We start from the raw sequence: 22042 nt of genomic DNA on the forward strand, positions 1-22042 counted from the left end.
TAATTGTTCCTCCGCCTGCTCTCTGCTTTCACTGCAGATCACAATATCATCTGCGAACATCATAGTCCAAGGGGATTCCAATCTAACCTCATCTGTCAGCCTATCAATTACTACCGCAAACAGGAAGGGGCTTAACGCGGCCGCTGTTCTGCTGCCCTCATTCATGTTCTGTACTATTCTAACATATTTCTTCGCCACACCAGACTTGCGCATGCAGTACCACAGTTCCTCTCTTGGTATTCTGTCATAGGCTTTCTCTAGGTCTACAAAGACAAATGTAGCTCCTTCTGTCTTTCTCTGTACTTTTCCACCAGCCTCCTCAAGGCAAATAATGGATCTGTGGTACTCTTTCTAGGCATGAAACCATACTGTTGCTCGCAGATACTTCTGTCCTGAGTCTAGCATCCACTACTCTTTCTCAGTATTATAATCATAGACTTTTTTTTTTTTTACATTAGCACTCATTAGTGGTTGTACTATTGTGTATCTGTTATGCTATTAATGTAGTATGCAAACCGTGCACACAACTGCGCAGTTTAAATTGAACTTTTCAAATGCTATTTTTTCGTGAGCGCATTGTGAAGCTGCTAATGGAGGCAGACGACAGAGGGCCTTGGTCGGCTCCAACAAGGCAAAGCCAGCTGTGTTCACTTGTCCTTTGTCAACCATCCCTCAATAGCAAAGTCGAGCCAGGGGGGTTAATAAGGGTGAGCATAAATTGTCCTTTTTCATTTCCAACATGGCTGAGGTTGATATTACTCGCGAAGAACGTATTGCCTTTATGGGGCATATCTCAGCAGAAACAGATGACATCGGCAATTAAAAGCAATGAATTCTAGCTGAAATCAGAGCGTACAATCACTGTGGTACTAAATAGCCTCTATTTGGGGTCACTGTAAGTTAATACCTTTCAATGTTATATTTTAAGTATAGTCATCAAAGACTGCAATGAATGTGATTTTCAAATGTATTGAACCGTGTGTTGGTTTGTATACTACATGCTTTTTGATCATTCTATACAATGTCGTAAGTGGAAGAAAAAAAACTGGTAAGTATAAAAAGCTCCACTCTTGACTTTTGACAAGATGTGGGAGGGTGTCTGCGACAAGTGTTCTCCATTCATCTCGAAAAACATTTGTGAAGTCAGATGTCACCGATGTTAGACACGAGGGCCTGGCTCACCTGCTCATCCATCTCAAATGGTGATGGGATTATAGAATTTCCAAAAGGTTTAGGTGAGATGAAGAATCAAGATTATTCATTCATAATGTGATTTACCGGAAACGTGTCTGGATTGGTTAGGCTTATGCCTGTATGTTTTCTTGTAGGTACTGCATGTCTCCTTGACTGGAAAATATTGTGCACGTGGGCTTTAACTTGTACTTACACAGCCCAAGATAAAAGACTGGAATATACAGAAAGAAATAAAGCCATTTTGATTTATAAATCATTTTAATAGTCAAAATTTTAAACAAAATGCATGTAGGACTGGATTGTTTCTAATTTATTGTCAGATGGTCTTCAAATATTTCATTTTGGATGTTATCTAATTTGTGTTCTTTGAATAAGACCATCTTCTTTTCCTTTTGACTTGTCCCGTTAGGTGTCGCCACATAGTACACAGAAATGGTAAACAATAAATCCAAGTTAAGAGGAACATAGCTCATTTAAAGTGAGTTGTGTTATGGAATGTCAAAAATATTTTGAATAGATTCTGGTGTTTCATCACTGCCTGTCCCCTTGAAGGAGGTTCTTCTAAAAATGTAATCACGACATGCAAAAATGGCCATTGAACAACAATTTTCACTTTAGTCAGTTTCAATATGCACAACAACCCTCTAACGGAAAATTTCTATACTTGTACAGTATTTTAAGGTTAAGCCTAATACAGGAAAATACAAAATATTCCACATACCTTTGACACATTTTTGGCGGGTGGTTGTTAGTTTTGTCTGCATAAAAATTAAAATAGAGTACGCACCCGACTGCCATATAATTTGGATATTGAAGTATTTAGTATTTGTTTTCATTGTGTTGTTTGTTTTAGCCTATGGTAATTGGGTAGTACGCGATAGTTTTAGCTTAGTGCTTTGCTTCTCTCTAGTGGGGGTTGTATGCAACTACATCTACACCGCACAAAAATGCCACATCTGATATCAGATCATTTCATATTTTCCAAGAAGGGCAACAATAAAACTGCTAATTTGCAGCAAAGGTACCAAAATAATACCCTTCAACCAATTCATTTTAATACCACTTTTACATTAACATAAATAATGATTCTAACTGAAACAAAAACGATTACTCAAATCCATGAAAGGACAACACAACACATTTATTTTTGTAACAGAACAGATCATATTAAACATTTGGGTGTAAAAATGGAATGTTATTAAAGTTTCCATAACATAACAAAAACGTTCAATATTATTTAAAACGGTCGGTTAACCTCACCATCGTGATTTATTTGTCACATTTTCTTCATTCCTCCATGTGTATATTCCTTCTTGAATACTTGGAATTCATACTTAATGCCGTTCTCTTCTTGGATTCCACTTGGTACTCCAGGAAATCTTATTGGGAGACAAAGTAATTAAAAGAAAAAAAAAAAAAAAAAAAAAAAATATATATATATATATATAGATATATATATATAGAGAGAGAGAGAGATAGAGAGAGAGAGAGAGAGAGAGAGAGAGAGAGAGAGAGAGTTGTTTCTTTCGGTTTGTCCCTTTCGGGGTTGCCACAGCGTGTCATCTCAGATGAATGCACATATGTTTGGCACAATTTTTACACCGGATGCCCTTACTGACACAACCCTTATATATATATATATATATATATATATATATAGAGAGAGAGAGAGAGAGAGAGAGTAATAGTTGAGAAAAATGAATACTGTTACTTTAATAGAGAGTACTGTAAACACACTAAGTGGTCTTAAATAAGACATCCATCCATTTTCTGAGCTGCTTATCCCCATAAGGGTCACGGGAATACTGGACCCTATCCCAGCAGTCAACGAGCAGGACCCTGAGTTCAACCCTGAACTCGTTGCGAGCCAATTACAGGGCACATAGACACAAACAGCCATACGTACTCACAGTCACACTAAAGGGCAATTTAGAGTCTCCAATTAATGTTGCCTGTTTTTGGGATGTGGGAGGAAACCGGATTGCCCGGAGAAAACCCACGCAGGCACAGAAAGAACATGCAAACTCCACACAAGCGGGGCCGGGATTTGAACCACCATATTCAGAACTGTGAGGCCGATGCTTTAACCTGTTGCCCCACTGTACTGTACATTGAAAATTAAACTATATGCACCATAGATGTATAGAAATAATACTTCACTGTGTGTATGTCTAATGGACCAGTACCCCAAGTTGTACCTCTTTGCCATTCATCTATTTTTTTAATACCATTTATCCTGATTAGGGTCACGGGTGAGTTGGAGCCTGTCCCGGCTGGTTTCAGGCAAAAAGCGGACTACACCCTGCTAATCATTCATGTCTTCAAGAACAAGCAGGGATGAGAACACACATGCACCTTTCCTGTTTTTTGAATACTTGTGCATCCATCTCGGGGAAGAAGACATCACACTCAAATTCAGCCATGATATCGGTCAGGAAAACCAAATCACACCAGGAATGCTCCAGTGCAGCCTGTTTTAAAAAAAAAAAAAAAAAAAAAAAGACAGATTAAGACACTTTAATTAACTAACATTTGTCAAGTGTTGTTTCAAAAGAGATGAAATATTGCGTTTAAAGATAAGTGCAAAGAATAATAATATTAGTAGTACAGAATGATTTGGATATACCTGAATGTTTGGCGGGTGGGGCTTAACAGGAGCCCTGTGATGTCAGCAGGGGTGTGCATGTTCTAGCATGAGCCCCCCCTCCTTCCTCCCCACTATATATAAACATCAAGCACCCATCTTCAATGCATGGCCATTTACTGGTTCTTTAAATTGACTCATTACTAGCAATATAGACATCACGCAATTGGCCTTCAAACTATGCCCACATCTCTAAAAGCATACATCTATGAAGTGTAATGTGTTTTGTATCACTGCCGCCTGCCCCCATGCACATTAGGTTATAAGCCAGTGGTTGAACTGGAGGGGATCTTCTGCCCCTTATCGGAGTCACCGTCAGCCATGTGTGCCGCCGGGCCAGGTGGAAGAGCGAAGACAAAAACATCTCACTGTGGGCGCGGTACGTGATGATGGCTCAAATTTGCAAGATATTTTGTTTGTGTGGTTGCAATTAAAGTGTTTGCACTCTGTCATCATTGTGTGGTGACCAAACGATGTCATCTTGGTAAACTTAACCAATGTGACCACGCCCACCCTGCTTAGCAAAGACAGCAAAACAGCTCAGAAAGTGCACAAGTACAAAACTTTATTCATTTTCATGCTCAGCTCTACCACATCACATCAATATTAAGTAGTGCAACTTTTGGTTAGTTTGACTCTAATAAATTAATCATTATTTATTGAACATTTTATCGATTTTGACACAGCTCAGTTTGTTAGTCAGCTCAGTAGAAATACAAGATGTAGGCAATTTTACAATTGGGCTATTATATCATATTACTGACGATATTACATTGCTAACTAGCCATCAGCCATCAGAAGTTTCACGTGTGTGTGAGTTCTTATGTTAGCCAATCACAGGTTATGTGCAGCACATGTCAAGCATAACTATCAGATGAGGATGGGCACCATGAAAATAATGACTAAAAGCGCTTTTTACATTTTTTGTAACTCTTGCCAATGCTGCCCCTAGGAGAACAATGCCCCGGGTCGCTGTCCATGTCGCCCATATCAAACCCCCCCACTAAAGGTGACCAATTGCGCAGTAACCCTCTCGCTGCCAGGTGAGTACAATGATCTGTTTTTGCTCAGCCAGCGGGTTCTTGGGACATAAACAAAGATATTATGCTACTCAACAACTGCATAGGACTGGTCACTGTGAAATATACCTTGTAAACCCGAGTGCCTCCAACAACCCAAATGGTCTCGATCAAATCTGCGAGCGGATGTTTTGCAGCCAAAAGGAGAGCACTTTCCAGGTCCTGACACACGAAGTGAGCGTGATCTGGGACCGACCTGTGAGACGAATGTAAAATGAGTGACAGCAGAGTCAGAGTTTTTAATGACTCCCATCAATATCCATCTTAAGTAAATGTCTACTTTCGGGACAAAGTTGAAGTTGTACTCACTCCATTGTTTTACTCAGGACTGCATGCAAAGTGTTCGCCATTGGGAACATAGATTGGGGGTTGGAGTACCAGCACAGTTTCCCCCACACCAACATATTGAACTTTCCTGTTTAAAAAAAATAAAAACACTAGAAATTAGATTTAGACATTCTATTCCTGGTTTTTAGAACATATACCTAGATGAAATTCTGATTTTAAAATGCCTCTTAATGTTTATAATAGAAACACAGTAAAAGTAAACCTGGTATTGTAGTTGTCTTTTAATAAATTATAAACAAATTATTCGGTACAATCCATCCAACTGTGATTTTAAACAAGCCCTTTTTGTAAGTATATACAAAAATTATGTACATTTTTGAATGATGATTTTAACATACAGTGAAGAAAATAAGTATTTGAACACCCTGATATATTGCAAGTTCTCCCGCTTAGAAATCATAGTGGGGTCTGAAATTTTCATTGTAGGTGCATGTCCACTGTGAGAGAGATAATCTAAAAAGAAAAATCCAGAAATCACAATGTTTGATTTTTTTCAATGATTTATGTGTCTGATACAGCTGCAAATAAGTATTTCAACACCTGAGAAACCCAATGTTAATATTTGGTACAGTAGTCTTTGTTGCCAATTACAGAGGTCAAACGTTTCCTGTAGTTGTTCCCCAGGTTTGCACAGACTGCAGGAGGGACTTTGGCCCACTCCTCCACACAGATCTTCTCTAGATCACACAGGTTTCTGGGCTGTCGCTGAGAAACAAAGAGTTTCAGCTCCCTCTAAAGATTTTCTATTGGGTTTACATGCCAGAACCTTGATATGCTTCTTACGGAGCCACCCCTTGGTTTTCCTGGCTGTGTGCTTCGGGTCATTGTCATCTTCAAAGATCCAGCCACGACTGGGGGAAAGAGGTTGTTCCCCAAAATCTCACAAAACATGGCCGTGGTCATCCTCTCTTCAATACAGTGCAGTCGTCCTGTCCCATGTGCAGAAAAACACCCCCAAACCATGGTGCTGCCACCTCCATGCTTCACAGTAGGGATGGTGTTCTTGGGATTGAACTCATCATTCATCTTCCTCCAAACACGATTAGTGGAAATATGACCAAAAAGTTCCATTTTGGTCTCATCTTACCACAAAACTTTCTCCCATGACTCCTCTGTATCATCCAAATGGTCATTGGCAAACTTCAGATGGGCCTTTATATGTGCTGGTTTAAGCAGGGGAACCTTCCGTGCCATGCATGATTTCAAACCATGATGTCTTCGTGTATTACCAACAGTCACCTTGGAAATGGTGGTCTGAGTTCTTTTCAGGTCATTGACCAAGTCCTGTCATGTAGTCGTCGGCTGATTTCTCACCTTTCTAAGGATCATTGAGACCCCACGAGGGGATGCATGGGTCTCCATTCTGATTGAGATTGACCGTGATGTTTAGTTTCTTCCATTTTCCAATGATTGCTCCAACAGTGGACCTTTTTTCACCAAGCTGCTTGGCAATTTCTCTGTAGCCCTTTCCAGCCGTGGGAACTTGTACAATTTTGTCTCTGGTGTCTTTGGACAGCTCTTTGGTCTTGGCCATGTTACAAGTTTGAGTCTTACTGATTGTACGGGGTGGGCAGGTGTCTTTATGCAGCTCGCGACCTCACACAGGTGCATCTGATTCAGGATAATACATGGAGTTGAGGTGGACTTTTAAAGGCGGACTAACAGGTCTTTGAGGGTCAGAATGCTAGCTGATGGACAGGTGTTGAAATACTTATTTGCAGCTGTATCAGACAAATAAATCATTGAAAAATTATGTATTGGGATTTCTGGATTTTTCTTTTTAGATTATCTCTCCCACAGTGGACATGCACCTACGATGAAAATTTCAGACCCCTCCATAATTTCCAAGTGGGAGAACTTGCAATATAGCAGGTTGTTCAAATACTCATCTTCACTGTATTTGTGCAGGAAGACATTTACTTCAGGACACTTTAGAATCGTAGTTACCTTAATTAAAGTTCAAATAAAGTTTACATCACCTGGTTTTGAAACTCGTGTAACACTGCAGAGAAAATACTGGAACTCAGACCTGCAAATTTGATTGAAGAAATGAAAAGAAGTCAGTATTCTGCGGCTCTAGAGGCCTCAGTTTTGAAAATGTGCTGCAGTTCTTCTCCAATTTAGAGGTGTCACTACAGCTGGTATTGGCTAGAATGCCACAGGGTGGGATTTCCTCAGCGCATTTTGATAATTTCCTGTAGCCGATTTTACTTTCCCTTTCGTAACGAGGAACAAAGCAACCACAACGAGGATCGTGAAAGCGTGTCTGCTTGAATCAATGGAGATATATGAGCAGATGATCTGTTTAATTATGCTGCAAAATCGATCGAGAAGGCGGCATCAGAGGTGCTACGTGGAAGCATGTGACTAAAATGGCCCAATCACGAGGGATGAGCACTGTGGCTTTTCCCACGCAGCAACTTTTTTTTGACGCGTGAGTGTCAGACACTAACACTAACTACGCAAACGTGTTCCATAGGGCACGTGATGTAATGTAGGCATTGTCGACTAGGGGAGTATAAAGTGGCCTTGACTTTTTTCTAATTTCCTCCAATTGTGTATATTTTGCTCTATTTAATTTAAAAAATTTAGTGATCCCTACTGACAAAAAACAAATGACAGCACTGAAGAAATACCTGACGTAGACCCGTTTATTACTCTTAGTGAGAATGTCTGAATTGTCATTTCTAACCAGTGTGTTGTCTTATTTGTAATTGTTATGCTTATTTACGCATGCACATTTACTGTATATATAGAACTTTGTCCTGACTTCATAAAACAATGCTTCCACGCTACAAGAGGAATAAAGAGGGTGGAGAAAACGTGGGAAGCACACAATCTTAGTTGGGCAACGAATTGTGGGATGTCTTCAATTTCAAAGGAGCATCTTAAGGCTGATTCATTTTTTCCCCCCACTCAATTGCATGTGCGCACAAACATATGACAAAGCCACAAGAATTTCATGATTAAGAATTGCTATTTTCATCTGCCTGTGGGCGCTCCAGTCTCCTCACACATCCCCCAAACACACTTCTTAGCTCACTGAAAACTCTAAATTGGCCTGCGGTGAATATCTAAACTAAACCAGTGATTCCCAAACAGTGCGCCAATTTTATGTAATTGCTTAAAAAAAACATTTATTCCAAGAAATAATGTATCTTTATTCATCAATTTACGACAGACAGAACAAAAAATCCTCTTCTATTAGATGGCAGGAAGTACATACAGTAATTAATCGATCCACTTTTGTTGACATTTACTTTTGTTGGTGTCCCATGGGATTTTTCAATTGTAAAATATGTGCCCTGGCGCTATAAATGTTGGAAATTACTGATCGAAACTGTGTACTGTTCCTTTAATGAGAAGGTAATCTATGGACTAATTGTTTGGAACAATCTGATGAGAGTTATGATGATGGCTGAAGCAGTTATTTGTCCATCCATCCATTTTCTTTGCCGCTTATCCTCACGAGGGTCGCGGGGAGTGCTGGAGCCTATCCCAGCTGTCATCGGGCAGGAGGCAGGGTACACCCTGGACTGGTTGCCAGCCAATTGCAGGGCACATCTAGACAAACACCCGCACTCACAATCACACCTCGGGACAATTTAGAGTGTCCAATTAATGTCACATGTTTCTGGTATGTGGGAGGAAACCGGAGTGCCCGGAGAATAGCCACGCAGGCACGGGGAGAACATGCAAACTCCACACAGGCGGGTCCGGGATTGAACCTGGGACCACAGAAGTGTGAGGCCAACGCTTTACCAGCTGATCCACTGTGCCCCCTGCGGTTATTTGTTTTTATGCATATTCAATTTCAAAGTGCTTTGCTCTCTACAAGGGATACATGTACTCTTTAGTATAATTAAGGTAAAGAGTCCTATAGCTATAGTTCTCTTTTTGGGAACGTTACTTACTTTTGTATTGTTGTCCCTGTCCAATAACGTGATCGTTACTTGGGACTGACTATCCTATTCCCTTCAAAAACAATTGAATAATTCTGCAGTGGGTGCAGCCTCTGTCCCCGAAGTTTTAAACAGAATATGACAGTGTGACAAGCAAACTTGCCCCACTGGTTGCGTTTGACAATGCAATTAATGAATACATATGAGCAAAATCGAGCACAAAGCCTCGCTGCACTCGGTCATCTTTTTACTGTTAAGATACACATCTAAATAACAATCTAAATGTATTTACATTGAAAGAAAAAAAATTCAATGCGCACATGCGATAAAGTATAAGCTGAAGTAACAGATCAGATTCAGTAACGGCCTGTACTCAAAATTAAGTGTCTTGACTCTGTCTGGTATGCAGTAAAATGTGGAGGAATGTTTTTAGATTACATTTACAAATAAGTGCGTGTCAACAGTGAATGTGTGTTTGAGAAACACAGCCCCAACTAGGCACATCACACAATAGAACTTCACATATTTGGCAGCTTTCAACACAATACAAAGGCCTGCTGATTTAAAACATGAAACAAACAATACGCCTACTCTTAGTCTCCCCCTAAAACAGCAAACCCAATCTGCTTTACTGATTTACTATTTTCATAATGCAAGCTTTCATCTATGCCTGGTTGGTATAGAATTCACAGAGCGGTCACTTTACGAACACTTAAATAGTAACTTCAATAGCTTATATAAGTTTATAATAAGTTAAATATTGTTCATTGTAGTGATCTCGGCTCGAACGCAGCGTGACGCCGTCCAGTTGAACACCACGGTGGAATACTGCACCACAGCAATAATGAGCACAGTTCCACGGCGAGTCGATGCTGCCAAGGTCAATGTCGATCACAAGGTTGGATTTTCTGCAGCTTGGACTGCATATTAAATTGCGCAGGTGGTGTCGATTAGGATCTCTGCTGTCTACCAGACACACGCCGACCATATGAGCAATACTGTAGTGTTGTTGTTTTTGTAAACATTTATCATAAGCGGACCTGCACTTTCTACCTTTGAGAGTGCTTCCAAGTGTTGATCCGAGCCGAAAGAGGCGACTTACGGTAGATTCCAGGGCAGTGTGCCATTTTTCCCGATGCCTCGGTTTTTGCACACCGCTGCGATGACGCGTACGGGTTTCTTCTGGAAGCCCAAGCGACCTTCTTCCATCTCCACAATGTCCCACGGAGTAGCTCAATCCAGAGGCGAAAGTATCTACCGTGTGAGACAACTCCCGACACCGCCCAACGAGCTTCGATCGCTATTGAGTTGATTCGCAAACTGTGCGTTTATGCAACTGGTGCAAATCAGCCTTTGAGCATGCGCTCCATGCGCTTATTTAGGGGCGCACCTCTGCGAGCGTCACTGGGCGGCAACTCAGTGCCATGCAAATGACGCCTTCAACTCTTTTCCGAAAGTCGCTTATTGCACTTCACCCAAAAAAAAAAAAAAAAAAAAATAGACAAGCACATATCGCAATGTTGCTTTATTCCAGAAACGGGTCGACTCTGGTCATTCTTTACAGAAAAACAGAAAAAAAAATGCGGTCAGAGATGAGCTACTTACAAAAGAAATTGCGAAACCCCAAATAGACACGTTTTTTTTAAACTAACCAATTATTTACAACATATGATCCCATGAATGACCTGAGTCAGTTAAATGGCTTTGTACATGTTCTCCACTTTATAACTGCATTAGCTTGTGTGGAACCAATGCAATATAAAAAAATGACGGATAGACGAGATTCCGAATGGAGGTTGATTGTTGAATATAGATTGTGTGTTGATACTGAACATCTAAAAGCTTTTCACTTTGTAAATTGTTTTTTTTTTTCCCCCTATGTAGATGTGTAACTCACCATTCACAAACCAAAGTTCCTCCTATGTGAATGAACAACACTGTTTCATCAGCTTTTGGGTTTGCAAAACGTTGGCCTTATAACCTCTGAACCAACCTTTATCCACGAGAAGAGCTGGAGGGGGGTGGGGCACTTGGCCCCTCCCACAGTTGGTGAGCCCATGGGAAGGAGGACCCATGTTACCCTTTCACGGCTGTGCCCGGCACAGCCCCATGACTGCAGGCCTGGCCATTAGGTCCTTCGCTTTGAGCCCCACCCCCAGACCTGGCTCCAGTGGAGGCAAACCCCTTGAACCAGGGGGATTTTATTTATCCAAATATTTGCGAAATGTAATTGCAACACTGTAATGCTTTTCCTCATGCATATCACACCATGAGCATCTGGTACTGGCTCAGCTCATGCCTAATACCGACTCATATTATTCATCCGCTGTGAAAGAATATTAAGAGAAATTGCTTCCTCATGTTAGCTAACAGGTGGAATAGTGGATCAGCTGGTCACAGTTCTGAAGCCCTAGGTTCAATCCCGGACCTGCATGTGTGGAGTTTGCATTTTCTCCCAGTGCCTGCGTGGGTTTCCTCTGGGCACTCCGGTTTCCTCCCACATCCCAAAAACATGCAACATTAATTGGACACTCAAAATTGCTCCTAGGTGTGATTGTGAGTGCGACTGTTATTTGTTTCTATGTGCCCTGCGATTGGCTTGCAACCAGTTAAGGGTGTACCCCGCATCCTGCCCGTTGAGAGCTGGGATAGGCTCCAGCACTCCCTGCGACCCTCGTGAGGATAAGCGGCAAAGATGGATGTTAGCTAACAAACCAAAGCCCTACTCATCAGCACGTGCATGTCCATCTGAGGACAAGATGTGATTACAACAGTAAATGCAGAGAAAGTCTAAACACCTTATGTAGTCTGCTTGTCGACCAAATCCCACAGGGCAATAGCAAACTGCTGAAAAAAAGCAACTGCAAGAAAGTCACATCCACCGGCCAGCATTTACACTCCGGTCTGCCTCGAACAGCAGCTCTTCAAACACCTGCCAGGATGCAGACATGGCTCGTTAAGAAGAAAGGCAGCATGCAGAAAAGCGATTACAAGTGAGCTTTGTGTGCCTACCTGCACGGCTTCATCCCAACTGATCCAGAATGTCTACTCTAGTAAGGAAGCAGGATACAGCGTCTCGGGCCAAATGGTGGATGCAACCCTCCTGTCTCAGCTGCGTCATAAGTGCATCTATCCAAGGAAAAGCTGTCCGTCCTTCTGCCCGTTTGGCTAGTGCCTCTGGGTTTTGTACTCAAGGGATCAAGAGGCATACAGGTTTTCGCTCCATCTGATCAAAACAAATTTTGTCGGTGGCAGTCGTAGAGAAGAACTCCCTCCACAGCAGTTGGCCCGACAGTTCTTTTTACCTAATTGACAGACAAATGTATCAATATAAATATGGTCATCTACCCCAATAGGTTGTGCTTCAAAAAGACAAAATAATTGCCCTATTTTACCTTCATGTACACCTCAGCAAGCTTCAAATAGAAAAGTCGGCAAGACAGGCATCCAACGCGAAGGTTGGGGCTGAGGCCCGTCGGACTTGCCAGGAGTGAGTTGGCATTCATACGAGGCCGCTCACAATTTGCCACCCGAGCTTGTCAAGAGATAGAAGAAATAGTGCATCAAGGATTTGCACCTGTTATCTTAAATATGTGCAAAAAATATTTTATACAGAAAATAAGAATTGTTTTGTATTTGTCAAGGGTACAGGGAAGGCCTTACTGAAACAAGATTTATTGAGGCTGAACTTTTGAACTCCAGAATGAATACTAAATTTAAAATTATGAATCAAATTTGGATGTTGTGTGGTATAATCAGGTTGATTACGGGAATCAGTGGAAATATTCCCCAAAATATTGCTATGATATATATATATATATATATATATTCCATATTTCCTAATGAGAGATTTTATTGAATAATATGTTAAGATAACAATATTCCTATTGTTACATTGAGTAAATACTTGGAAAAAAAAAAAAACAGTCCACGATGTAGGAATGATGGTGTATGAATTTGAACGCATTTTGAAATAGTGATGCAGTCATTTGTTCTGAAAGCAGGTAAAGAAAAAACAAAGGCAGCACGTTGGGGCAGCTGGAAAGCATTGGCCTCACAGTTCTGTGTGGAGTTTGCATGTTCTCTGCGTGCCTGTGTGGGTTTTCTCCGGGCACTCCGGTTTCCTCCCACATCCCAAAAACATGCAACATTAATTGGACACTCTAAATTGCTCCTACGTGTGATTGTGAGTGTGACTGTTTGTCTCAATGTGCCCTGCGATTGGCTGGCAACCAGTTCAGGGTCTACCCCGCCTCCTGCCCATTGTTAGCTGGGATAGGCTCCAGCACTCCCGCGACCCTTGTCAGGATAAGCCGCAAAGAAAATGGATGGATGGATATAAACAGTATATTAAGGTGAATTTACTGTCAAACATCTGAACCACCCACAATGCTAAGAACGTTGCACGCACGCCCTCGTGTGGCTGAGTAATTTCTATTTAAGATCAACGTTGCTGCAGGGGTAAACTTAATGAAGTCCAAGGATAAATGAGGCCGTAGATGTGCCATTTATTAGTCATCCAACAGAATAGAAATGCTGTCGCCATGGAGCCTGTTTGAAAACTTACCTCCACCTCTTGATGCCCACGTTTGACGAGCCAGCAAACCAAGGGTCCAGGATGTAAATGTAGATGCAGCGTAAATTGTGAGCCACCCGGATAGAGTCCCTCAAAGACGGGTTGTCGTGCAGCCTCAAGCCCTTTCAGTACCAGAGGATCCGGAATAATTGGAATAAAAATGAAGTATATATTGGAGAACGCTGCAAAAAAGGAAAAAAGAAAAGAAAAAGAAAGAAACATGTACAGTATGTATTCAAGCTTTGCGAAAAACAGCCAATCACGAGGGTGGTGTTGAGTTGCGTGTCAAACCCCAAAGTACCCGGATTAGCACATGTCATACCGCGCCGACACAAATGAGGTGTGTTTGATTTGTATTACAGTTTACACCGATTTCACCAAATTTTTTAACACCGCAATTGATGACCATCACCGCATTCACGCACATAGCCACATATCCACTAACCTTCATGGTTAATTATTTCTATATTCTATATATTTCTCTATTGTTTCTAAAAAAACTGCAATCATTGTTAAAAAATAAAGAAAGAGCACCACTTCGCAGCTGCTTGTTAATTATATAATTGAATTCCAACCATGTGTTGAAGATTGCGCATATCATTTTGAAAAATCGATTTAATGTAACTTAATTTCCCCCACCCCACAAAAGTGGAAAGTAAATGGACATTTCTTCATAGTATTCTATTTTTTTAATTCCTCATTTCGTGGGTGATATGTTCCTAAAACGCAAACTCTGTAAAGATGAAAATAAATAAATAATTACTTGATATTTTTCCATTGCAGTCCCCAAGTTGCTAATCAAGGAAAGTTAAACTTTTTGAATAGAATTCTGAAAATCAATTGACTTTGCCATGATATTTTAGGGCCGATAAATACTGTCTATGTGTGTGTAACTGTGTCTGTATGCTTGTTTGAAATCAAGTAAGGAATGAATGTTACTTTGCAGGGTAGTTCTACTGCCACAGACCACCCGAGTGAAGTCGTATTATTGAACGTATCCAAGTTAAAATGAAAAGAGGAGCACACACAATGGCTGCTGAAATGAAATGAACTTCCGTATTATTGAAGTACCACCCAGTGCCTTTAGAGGTCCCTGTTGCTCTAGGAAAATGGCCGTCCCGGTAAATGCTGAATCTTGCTACATGAAGGCAAAAGACGAGACGTTAGTGATCCATCCTGCTGTTTGTTAAGTGACTGTTTTTTTCATGAATTCCTGCACAGGGTCATTTTTGAAACCTGACGTATTTTTTTTTCTTCACGGTACTAAAATGAAGCACGTTCTTATTTAAAATCAATTATGAGGTATGTTACACAAACGAAAACCATCATGAGTACAGCATTAATTTATTAAGAAATAAATACGTCATGCATATAAATATACAAGATGAATCATACAGAGTCCATCCAAGTTTGAAAACAAAGCGTACAGGTTAGGTGCTGAAAGTGATTTCCATGCAGTAAATGACCTTGGAAGTACTTCAGATGTCAGTAGGTTGCTTCCACACACAGACCCAATGATACTTTACGCCTGTAATATATTATTAATGATCTTGAGTCATGTTACCATCAGGCATGGGCCGGAAAAATACATTGTAAGGGGCTTTCTACTTGATGCGACCCAATCGTTAAGCATAGATTACATACATTTGAAGCCATCCCTAATAATTTTACAGAGCCTTAATGTGGCAAATATGAAGTAGACTCTTTTTTTTTCCCCTCCCTTGTGAGTGCGATGTCTATCGGAGGGAAAATCACATTCTTCCAGCGCATTTGTATTAATAAACCTGCCCACCAGCCTTATGAGTGACTTTCTATTGAATTGTCGTTTTCATCCAATCGGAAATGGTCAGTGCGCGATACAGGATGTCGATTGGCTGTCATCTCGGCGCCACGTCCCCGCCCCCATCTGTCACTTCACACGCCGCACTGGGCTCCTTCCAATCTCCTCGGTGAACTTTCTGTGACATCATCGGACACGCTTAAAGCGTGCAAACATATCCTTTCCCCGTGCATGGAGCGCGCGAACGCACACTGGGCCATTTTCTCCACTTTTCCTCGTCGCGATGAAGCGCCATTATGGCAAGAAGTAGCAAGTCAGCAACAGCGAGGACTCTGGAGGATTTGACGCTGGACTCGGGTTATGGTGGAGCCGCCGACTCCTTCAGGTCTTCCAGTGCGTCTCTGTGCTGCTCGGAGGCACATGGATGGAACTGCTGGCAACTAACGGACTCCATGCACAGTCGAAACAACAGCCTGGACACTGTCAACACGGTTCTGGTCGAAGACGCCGAGATCCTGGAGTGCAGCGGCCAGTGCGCTAAACTAGCCGAGCTTGAGGATGTGCCGTGGAGCCTCGGGGAGGTGGCGAGAGCCCTGGAGAGGGACGAGGGAATGAGCGTAGCCAGCCCGCCGCAGGACGTCCTGCTCCGACTCTCGGCGCTGGCCAGCCGGGCCCTCGTCAGGGTCGCCAAGGAGGCGCAGCGCTTGAGTTTGCGTTACGCCAAATGCACCAAATACGAGATCCAAAGTGCCACAAAGATGGTCCTGTCGTGGGTCGTCTCCACGAACTGCATCGGCGCTGCCCTCGGCGCCTTGTCCCTGTACAACATGAGCACCGAGGAGGACAAGTTCGGCCAGGGCAAGTCCGCGCGCTGCGGGCTCATCTTTAACGTGGGCAAATTCTTTCGCTGGATGGTGGATAGCAGACTCGCGGTCCGGATCCACGAGCACGCGGCCATCTATCTGGCGGCCTGCATGGAGAGCCTCTTCCGCCAGATACACGCACGAGTGCTTCGCAGTGCGCTACTGGAACGGGACAACGGGATCCCCAAGTTGAGCGTCGAGAGTCTGGAGCAGGCCCTGGGAGGTGATGCAGAGCTGTGGGGGTCCCTGCAGCCCTGGCAGCATCTGATCTGTGGGAAGAACGCGAGCGGTGAGTTGCGGTTGAGGGTTACGTTCGATTGTTGTGCCTCGATAATCCACGAGGACGGTGAAACCCTCAAATGACTCGTGAAATCGATGTGTACAGTGAACTACCCTTAAATTATATGGCAGAAATTGAAGCGACCCCCCCCTCCCCCTCCAATGGCTTTTTGTAGCAGAGGATAGTTTACCGTGGCAAAAGTTGAAGCTTTCTTTTTCTAGTAAACAAACTGCTTGTGTGTCATGTGACCAAAGTTTTTTTTTTTCTTTAAATCCTTCGTAGTTTAATTTTGTCAAGTGTCAGTCGAAAAGATGTTTGGCTAAACTCTTGTCAAATAATACATAAAAAAAAAAAATCCTTGCGTGTCACGTTTGAGTTTGTTGCAGGGCCGGTTCTATGGATGCCAACTTGAGGGGGCAACTAAGAAATGTAAGGGCTCCATTGTGCGACGCACCATATTTCATTTAATTATTTATTATTAATACTTATTGGACCGTTGATTTAACGATTGCTACACAGCATCCATCATATTGTGGAAAACACTACTAATACACAGGTACTAGCTATGGATTTGTGTGTCACTACTCACTTCTCATCAAAGCACACGCTATCATCCCACCAACCAATGTGACGTTATCATCCATTATCACAAATTACATGAACAAAAATAATATACGAATGAAACTGAAACTAAAATAAATGCTCAACGTACCTTCATTTATTAGATTCACAATTTATGGAACATTTTAATTGCCTGAAGAAGTCAATGTACACGACATAATACTGGATAGTTGATTTCGTACTTCTTACTTTGACATGCTTAAGGTGAACTATTAACAGTGGTTTTTGTTGGCATCAAGAAAACCATTTGAAAAATGACTTGATATTAGCTCTTAAATTAAACACTTTTGGGCTATTTTTGTTGTCATCATTCCATTTATCCAAACAAATATACCTGCAACTGTACCAAACATTAAAAATGAAGAAACATGGAAAATCTGTCCCCTTAGATTTAGTTATGTGGGTGTGGTTTTTGAAAAGAGAAGGGGAAAAAAAAGGACAAATAGCCAAGTACACATTACATGGGATCATTGTGTACACTTTATGAAGCAAATCTGTGTATAGTGATGAAATACTTTCTATTCTATTCTGTTCTATTCTGTCAAGACGACGTTAAGGCTTCCAGCCAAGTGTGCGTTTAATCTTCCAGGAAATCAATGGTGGTACATGACTGCGTACATGTGTTTATTCTGATCCTTTATAGTTTCCTCGCTGGCTTTCTGGTTTCCCTTTTTGTTCTTGTCCTTTGAAATTAATTGTATTCAGACTTTATGGCTGTGCAACTGGCAATACATCACGCGCCACTACATGGTTGCCAGTTTGATGGATGCTGAAAAACTGCTGTTGTGGCTCTTCTTGCAACAGGTTTACATAATGAAAGACCCTGAGGGACCTATGAGCTGTCATCCATTATGCAGAGCAGTGTGAATAAAACTGGGTTTTTGAGTGGGGGAGATAAACAGAGTGAAAAAGAGAAAAAGTTGGAGAAGCTGGCTGTATTGATGCATCACCAATGAATGTGCACAGCCTGAAAACATTTGTTAGACCCTTGTTTGTTTAGCCTCTCTAACTTTGTTATGCCAACTATCCTCACCGTTTTGGGGAGTGTTATTAGTTTCAGTAAAGCACAGTCAGGAGCCACTTGAATTTGCTTTCATTTGCAGTTTTCTCACAATGTAGGCTATTCTGACTTCAAGCTCCCGCAGGAACGCATCTTTCAGTCAGACCGAGTGGCAGAAAATGCCGCAGTGTGTCAAAGCGTGTCATGCGGCTATGACATACTGCGTGTTTTGGCATGACCATGGTATCGATAGAAGCAACTCTCACCGGATTTTAGAAGTGCATTTTTTTTTTTAGATTACCCATTTATCAATGCAAAGTGTAACGTTTGTCTCGCCGGTTTATGGGAAGATTCACTGATGGTGTAGTTGTACACATGCCTGATTTAGGTGCGGGCAGCGTGGGATCGATTCCTGATCAATGATGGTGTCATTATCTGCCCTGCCCAAAGCTAGCTGGGATAAGCTCCATCTTTCCCGTGACCCTTGTGAGGATGAGCAGCTTGGATAATGGATGGATGGATGGTTTATGGGCAATTGGCTCATCACAAAGACTGATGTGGAGCTCAAAGTATCTCCACACCACACCAATGATCTGCGTATCCCAACCAAACAGTACGTTTTAGGAACCGTCAAATACTGTGGAGTGGAGTACATTTTTGAGAGGGGTTGTCTAAGTATGAACTCCTTTGGCGAGGGCTGCACTCCAGTTTAAATTACAGCACTCGTAGTCCAGATAATCCAAGGTTGGGCAACCATAAAAGATCTCTGTGCACTGTAAAATCATGTTGTTTGATGGTAATATTGAGTCAGATTGTGCAAGTGTGGAGCAGTGTATTACCTTGCATAAGGTTGTGAAAAAGAGGTCTGGAAATCTGATGCAATGTAGGGCGGATCACTGGCATGTTGTGTGGTTCTTTAACAGGTGATTAACCCTGACGAAGTACAGTCGACAGGTGTTTTAGCTTCCAGCTGGCCGAATCCTCGCACACTGTAGGTTATCCAAGTTATCCAGGGCACAGTACTCAGGAGGCATGTGCTTTTTTTTTTTTTTTTCTTTTTTTTTGAGCTGCAAATCAGTGAGCCGTCAACGGGCAGATAGTTTTCATGTGTGGCTTGCACAGCATGCTTGTGACCCAAGTGAGGGTAAGTGGTTTGGAAAATGGATGAATGGATAGTTCTAAAAGGAACAAGAGCAAAATGGATGAGCAAGAAAAATAACATTCGTAGTCATTCCCTATGTGTCAGGTCTATTTGAGAAACTCAAACGCAAAATCAACTCATGCACTGCTAATGCCATCCAAAGACGTCATTAAGAATTCATCTTTTCCTTGCCATTGCTGTCCAAAGACGTCAATGGCGTTTTTATTAGGGATGGGTGGCGGAGGGTCTTGTGGAGTTTGCGTGATTGTAAGTAATATTGTAACACAGCCCCAACTAGGCACTAGCCAAGTTGAAGTTGAAGGTGCCATTCCTCAATGCCTCAGGATAACGGCATTGAGGAATGGCACCCTAAAGAGGGCAACAATGCCGTGAGGTGAACGACCCTTCCTCAGAGGAAAAACAGGAAGAAGAAGGAGGGCCAATTAACCTACTAAGCGTGTTTTTGGAACGTGGGAGGGATACAGAGCACCTGGAGAAAGCCTATGCAGGCAGTCTGAAAATATGCAAAATCCACACAGGTGAGCCCAGATTTTAACTCGGGTCCTGAGGCAGATGTTCTAGCCAGTCATCCACCGTGCCGTCCGTTTCTAGAACTATACATACATTTTGTAAATGACACGCTGGGGTAAATGTCCGGGATGGTCTCCATTGGATATAGCAGGAAATAAAGTGGTTGGTTCATTCATCCTTTGTCCGTACTCAGTGGTTCTCTTCTTATACACACTGCGTCTCTTTTTAGTCTTTTTAGTTGTTGTTTGCATTACTGAGAAGTGTAAGTATCTTATGGTAGTTGACTGTAAGAATGACTTTGTACCTCCTCTTTTCTGCTGGCAGAAATGTTTTGATTTATTCCTTGCTCAGCAATGTCAGTTTTTCTTTCCTCCGGTGTAAGGGTCACCAACCTTTTTGAAACTGAAAGCTGCTTCTTGAGTACTAATTAAGGCGGAATCTGTCTAGTTTGATACACACTTCTGAAATGACAAATTTGCTTACATTACATTTATCCATCCATAATTTTTCTTTGCTGCTTATCCTCACAAGGGTCGCGGGGAGTGCTGGAGCCTATCCCAGGTGTCAACGGGCAGGAGGCGGGGTACACTCTGGACTGGTTGCCGGGCAATTGCAGGGCACATTGAGACAAACAGCTGCACTCACAATCTCACCTTGGGGGCAATTTAGAGTGTCCAATTAATGTTGCATGCTTTGGGGATGTGGGAGGAAACCGGAGTGCCCGGAGAATAGCCACGCAGGCACGGGGAGAACATGCAAACTCCACACAGGCAGGGCTGGGATTGAACCCAGGTGCTCGGAAATGTGAGGCCAACGCTTTCCAGCTGCTCCACCGTGCCGCCCATTACTTTAACTGTATGATATTAATAATTAAGGAAATTCATCTCTTTCACACTTGTCCAACTTGTGGCCCGGGAGCCAGACCCAGTCTGCCACATTGTTTTATGGGGCCCTCAAGGCAAATCACACAATGGCACTGAGCCCCCCCCCCCCACACACACACACACCACACACACACGCAGGAGTGCCAGAGGCCAGCCAGTCCCGGCCCAGGCCGAGGGTCATTAGGGTCATCATCCAAGGTTGTCATTATTGGTACAGCTTTGGTTCATCACTCATGTGGAGGGATTTTCATTTTTTTCCTGTAATTGACCTCTTTATATAGTGTTTCATTGAGGCCCCGTAGCTCAGTGGTTAGAGCACTGGTTTGGTAAACCAGGGGTTGTGGGTTCGTATCCCACTGGGGCCTCCACTCCATGAGAAGGGTTGCGTCAGGAAGGGCATCCGGCGTAAAAATTGTGCCAAACATATATGTGCGTTCATCTGAGATGACACGCTGTGGCGACCCCGAAAGGGACAAGCCGAAAGAAGAAGAAGAGAAGAATATAGTGTTTCATTAGTTCCTACGTATGTACAGGACAAGGCTCAACAAAATCATCGTCACCCAATACTGTCACGTCTGTTCTCACCTACTGCATCAGTTCTGCAATGGCTCATCGAGCATATGTTGAGCCTCCTACACACACGCACACACACACACACACACACACACACACACACACACACGCACAAACAAAGATGTATCAAGATGTCAGGGGCTCCTCTCGCAATGCGTGACTCAGTATTGGTTGCAGGTGGGTGTTGGGTTTCCCTTCTATGGTGGCGGTTTCCTGTCAGAACAGGAAACTACTCTCTACAGTGAAATATTTGTTATAGAACATAATGACACTTTGATTTTTGGTCATGTTAGAGGCAATGTCTTGTCAAACATGATATCCAGGGCTCAGGAATGAGTACCACCTGAAGATATTTTTTTTAACATGTAGTTATGTTTTGGCAATGGTGACGGGTTTTACAAGTCTGGGGTGGGGTGGCTTGGGCTTAAAGAGCTCATGGAAAATGTGACATTAAGTTTTAAAAGAATATAATGTAATCTGTTTTGTATTTTATACCCAGTTCTGTATTATGACAATATTTTTCTTTGTCATTTAGATGAAGGGAGGGAAAATTATCCACAATTTGATCTCCGATCTACACTGCTGCTATACTATAATCAGATAAATATTAGATATACATCTTGAAG

The 22042-nt window shown here is 42.3% G+C and overlaps 2 protein-coding genes and 1 long non-coding RNA gene across 3 annotated transcripts in view; 1 reads left to right on the forward strand and 2 right to left on the reverse strand.

Moving 5' to 3' along the window:
* Positions 1-2390: 2390 nt before the first annotated feature.
* On the reverse strand, positions 2391-10583 carry zgc:153031. The gene is made up of 6 exons (XM_061822734.1): positions 10270-10583; positions 7245-7294; positions 5227-5332; positions 4987-5113; positions 3550-3665; positions 2391-2573 (listed from the first exon to the last, which is right to left on the reverse strand). The coding sequence occupies exons 1-6, from the start codon at positions 10374-10376 to the stop codon at positions 2471-2473; spliced, it is 609 nt and encodes a 202-aa protein (XP_061678718.1). The 5' UTR covers positions 10377-10583; the 3' UTR covers positions 2391-2470.
* A 375-nt stretch (positions 10584-10958) lies between these two features.
* Positions 10959-13975, reverse strand: LOC133501968 (uncharacterized). The gene is made up of 4 exons (XR_009795328.1): positions 13735-13975; positions 12563-12702; positions 12180-12472; positions 10959-12099 (listed from the first exon to the last, which is right to left on the reverse strand). It is a non-coding gene; the product is annotated as an uncharacterized LOC133501968 (long non-coding RNA).
* Positions 13976-15154: 1179 nt separating this feature from the next.
* Positions 15155-22042, forward strand: part of btbd11b (BTB (POZ) domain containing 11b) — an 82945-nt gene continuing 76057 nt past the window's right edge. Inside the window, 1 exon segment of the mRNA XM_061822186.1 lies at positions 15155-16675. Within this exon segment, the coding sequence (XP_061678170.1) occupies positions 15820-16675 (856 nt within the window). The 5' untranslated portion in view covers positions 15155-15819.

Source organism: Syngnathoides biaculeatus, chromosome 6, assembly GCF_019802595.1.
Source record: "Syngnathoides biaculeatus isolate LvHL_M chromosome 6, ASM1980259v1, whole genome shotgun sequence".
Taxonomy (NCBI): Eukaryota; Metazoa; Chordata; class Actinopteri; order Syngnathiformes; family Syngnathidae; genus Syngnathoides; species Syngnathoides biaculeatus.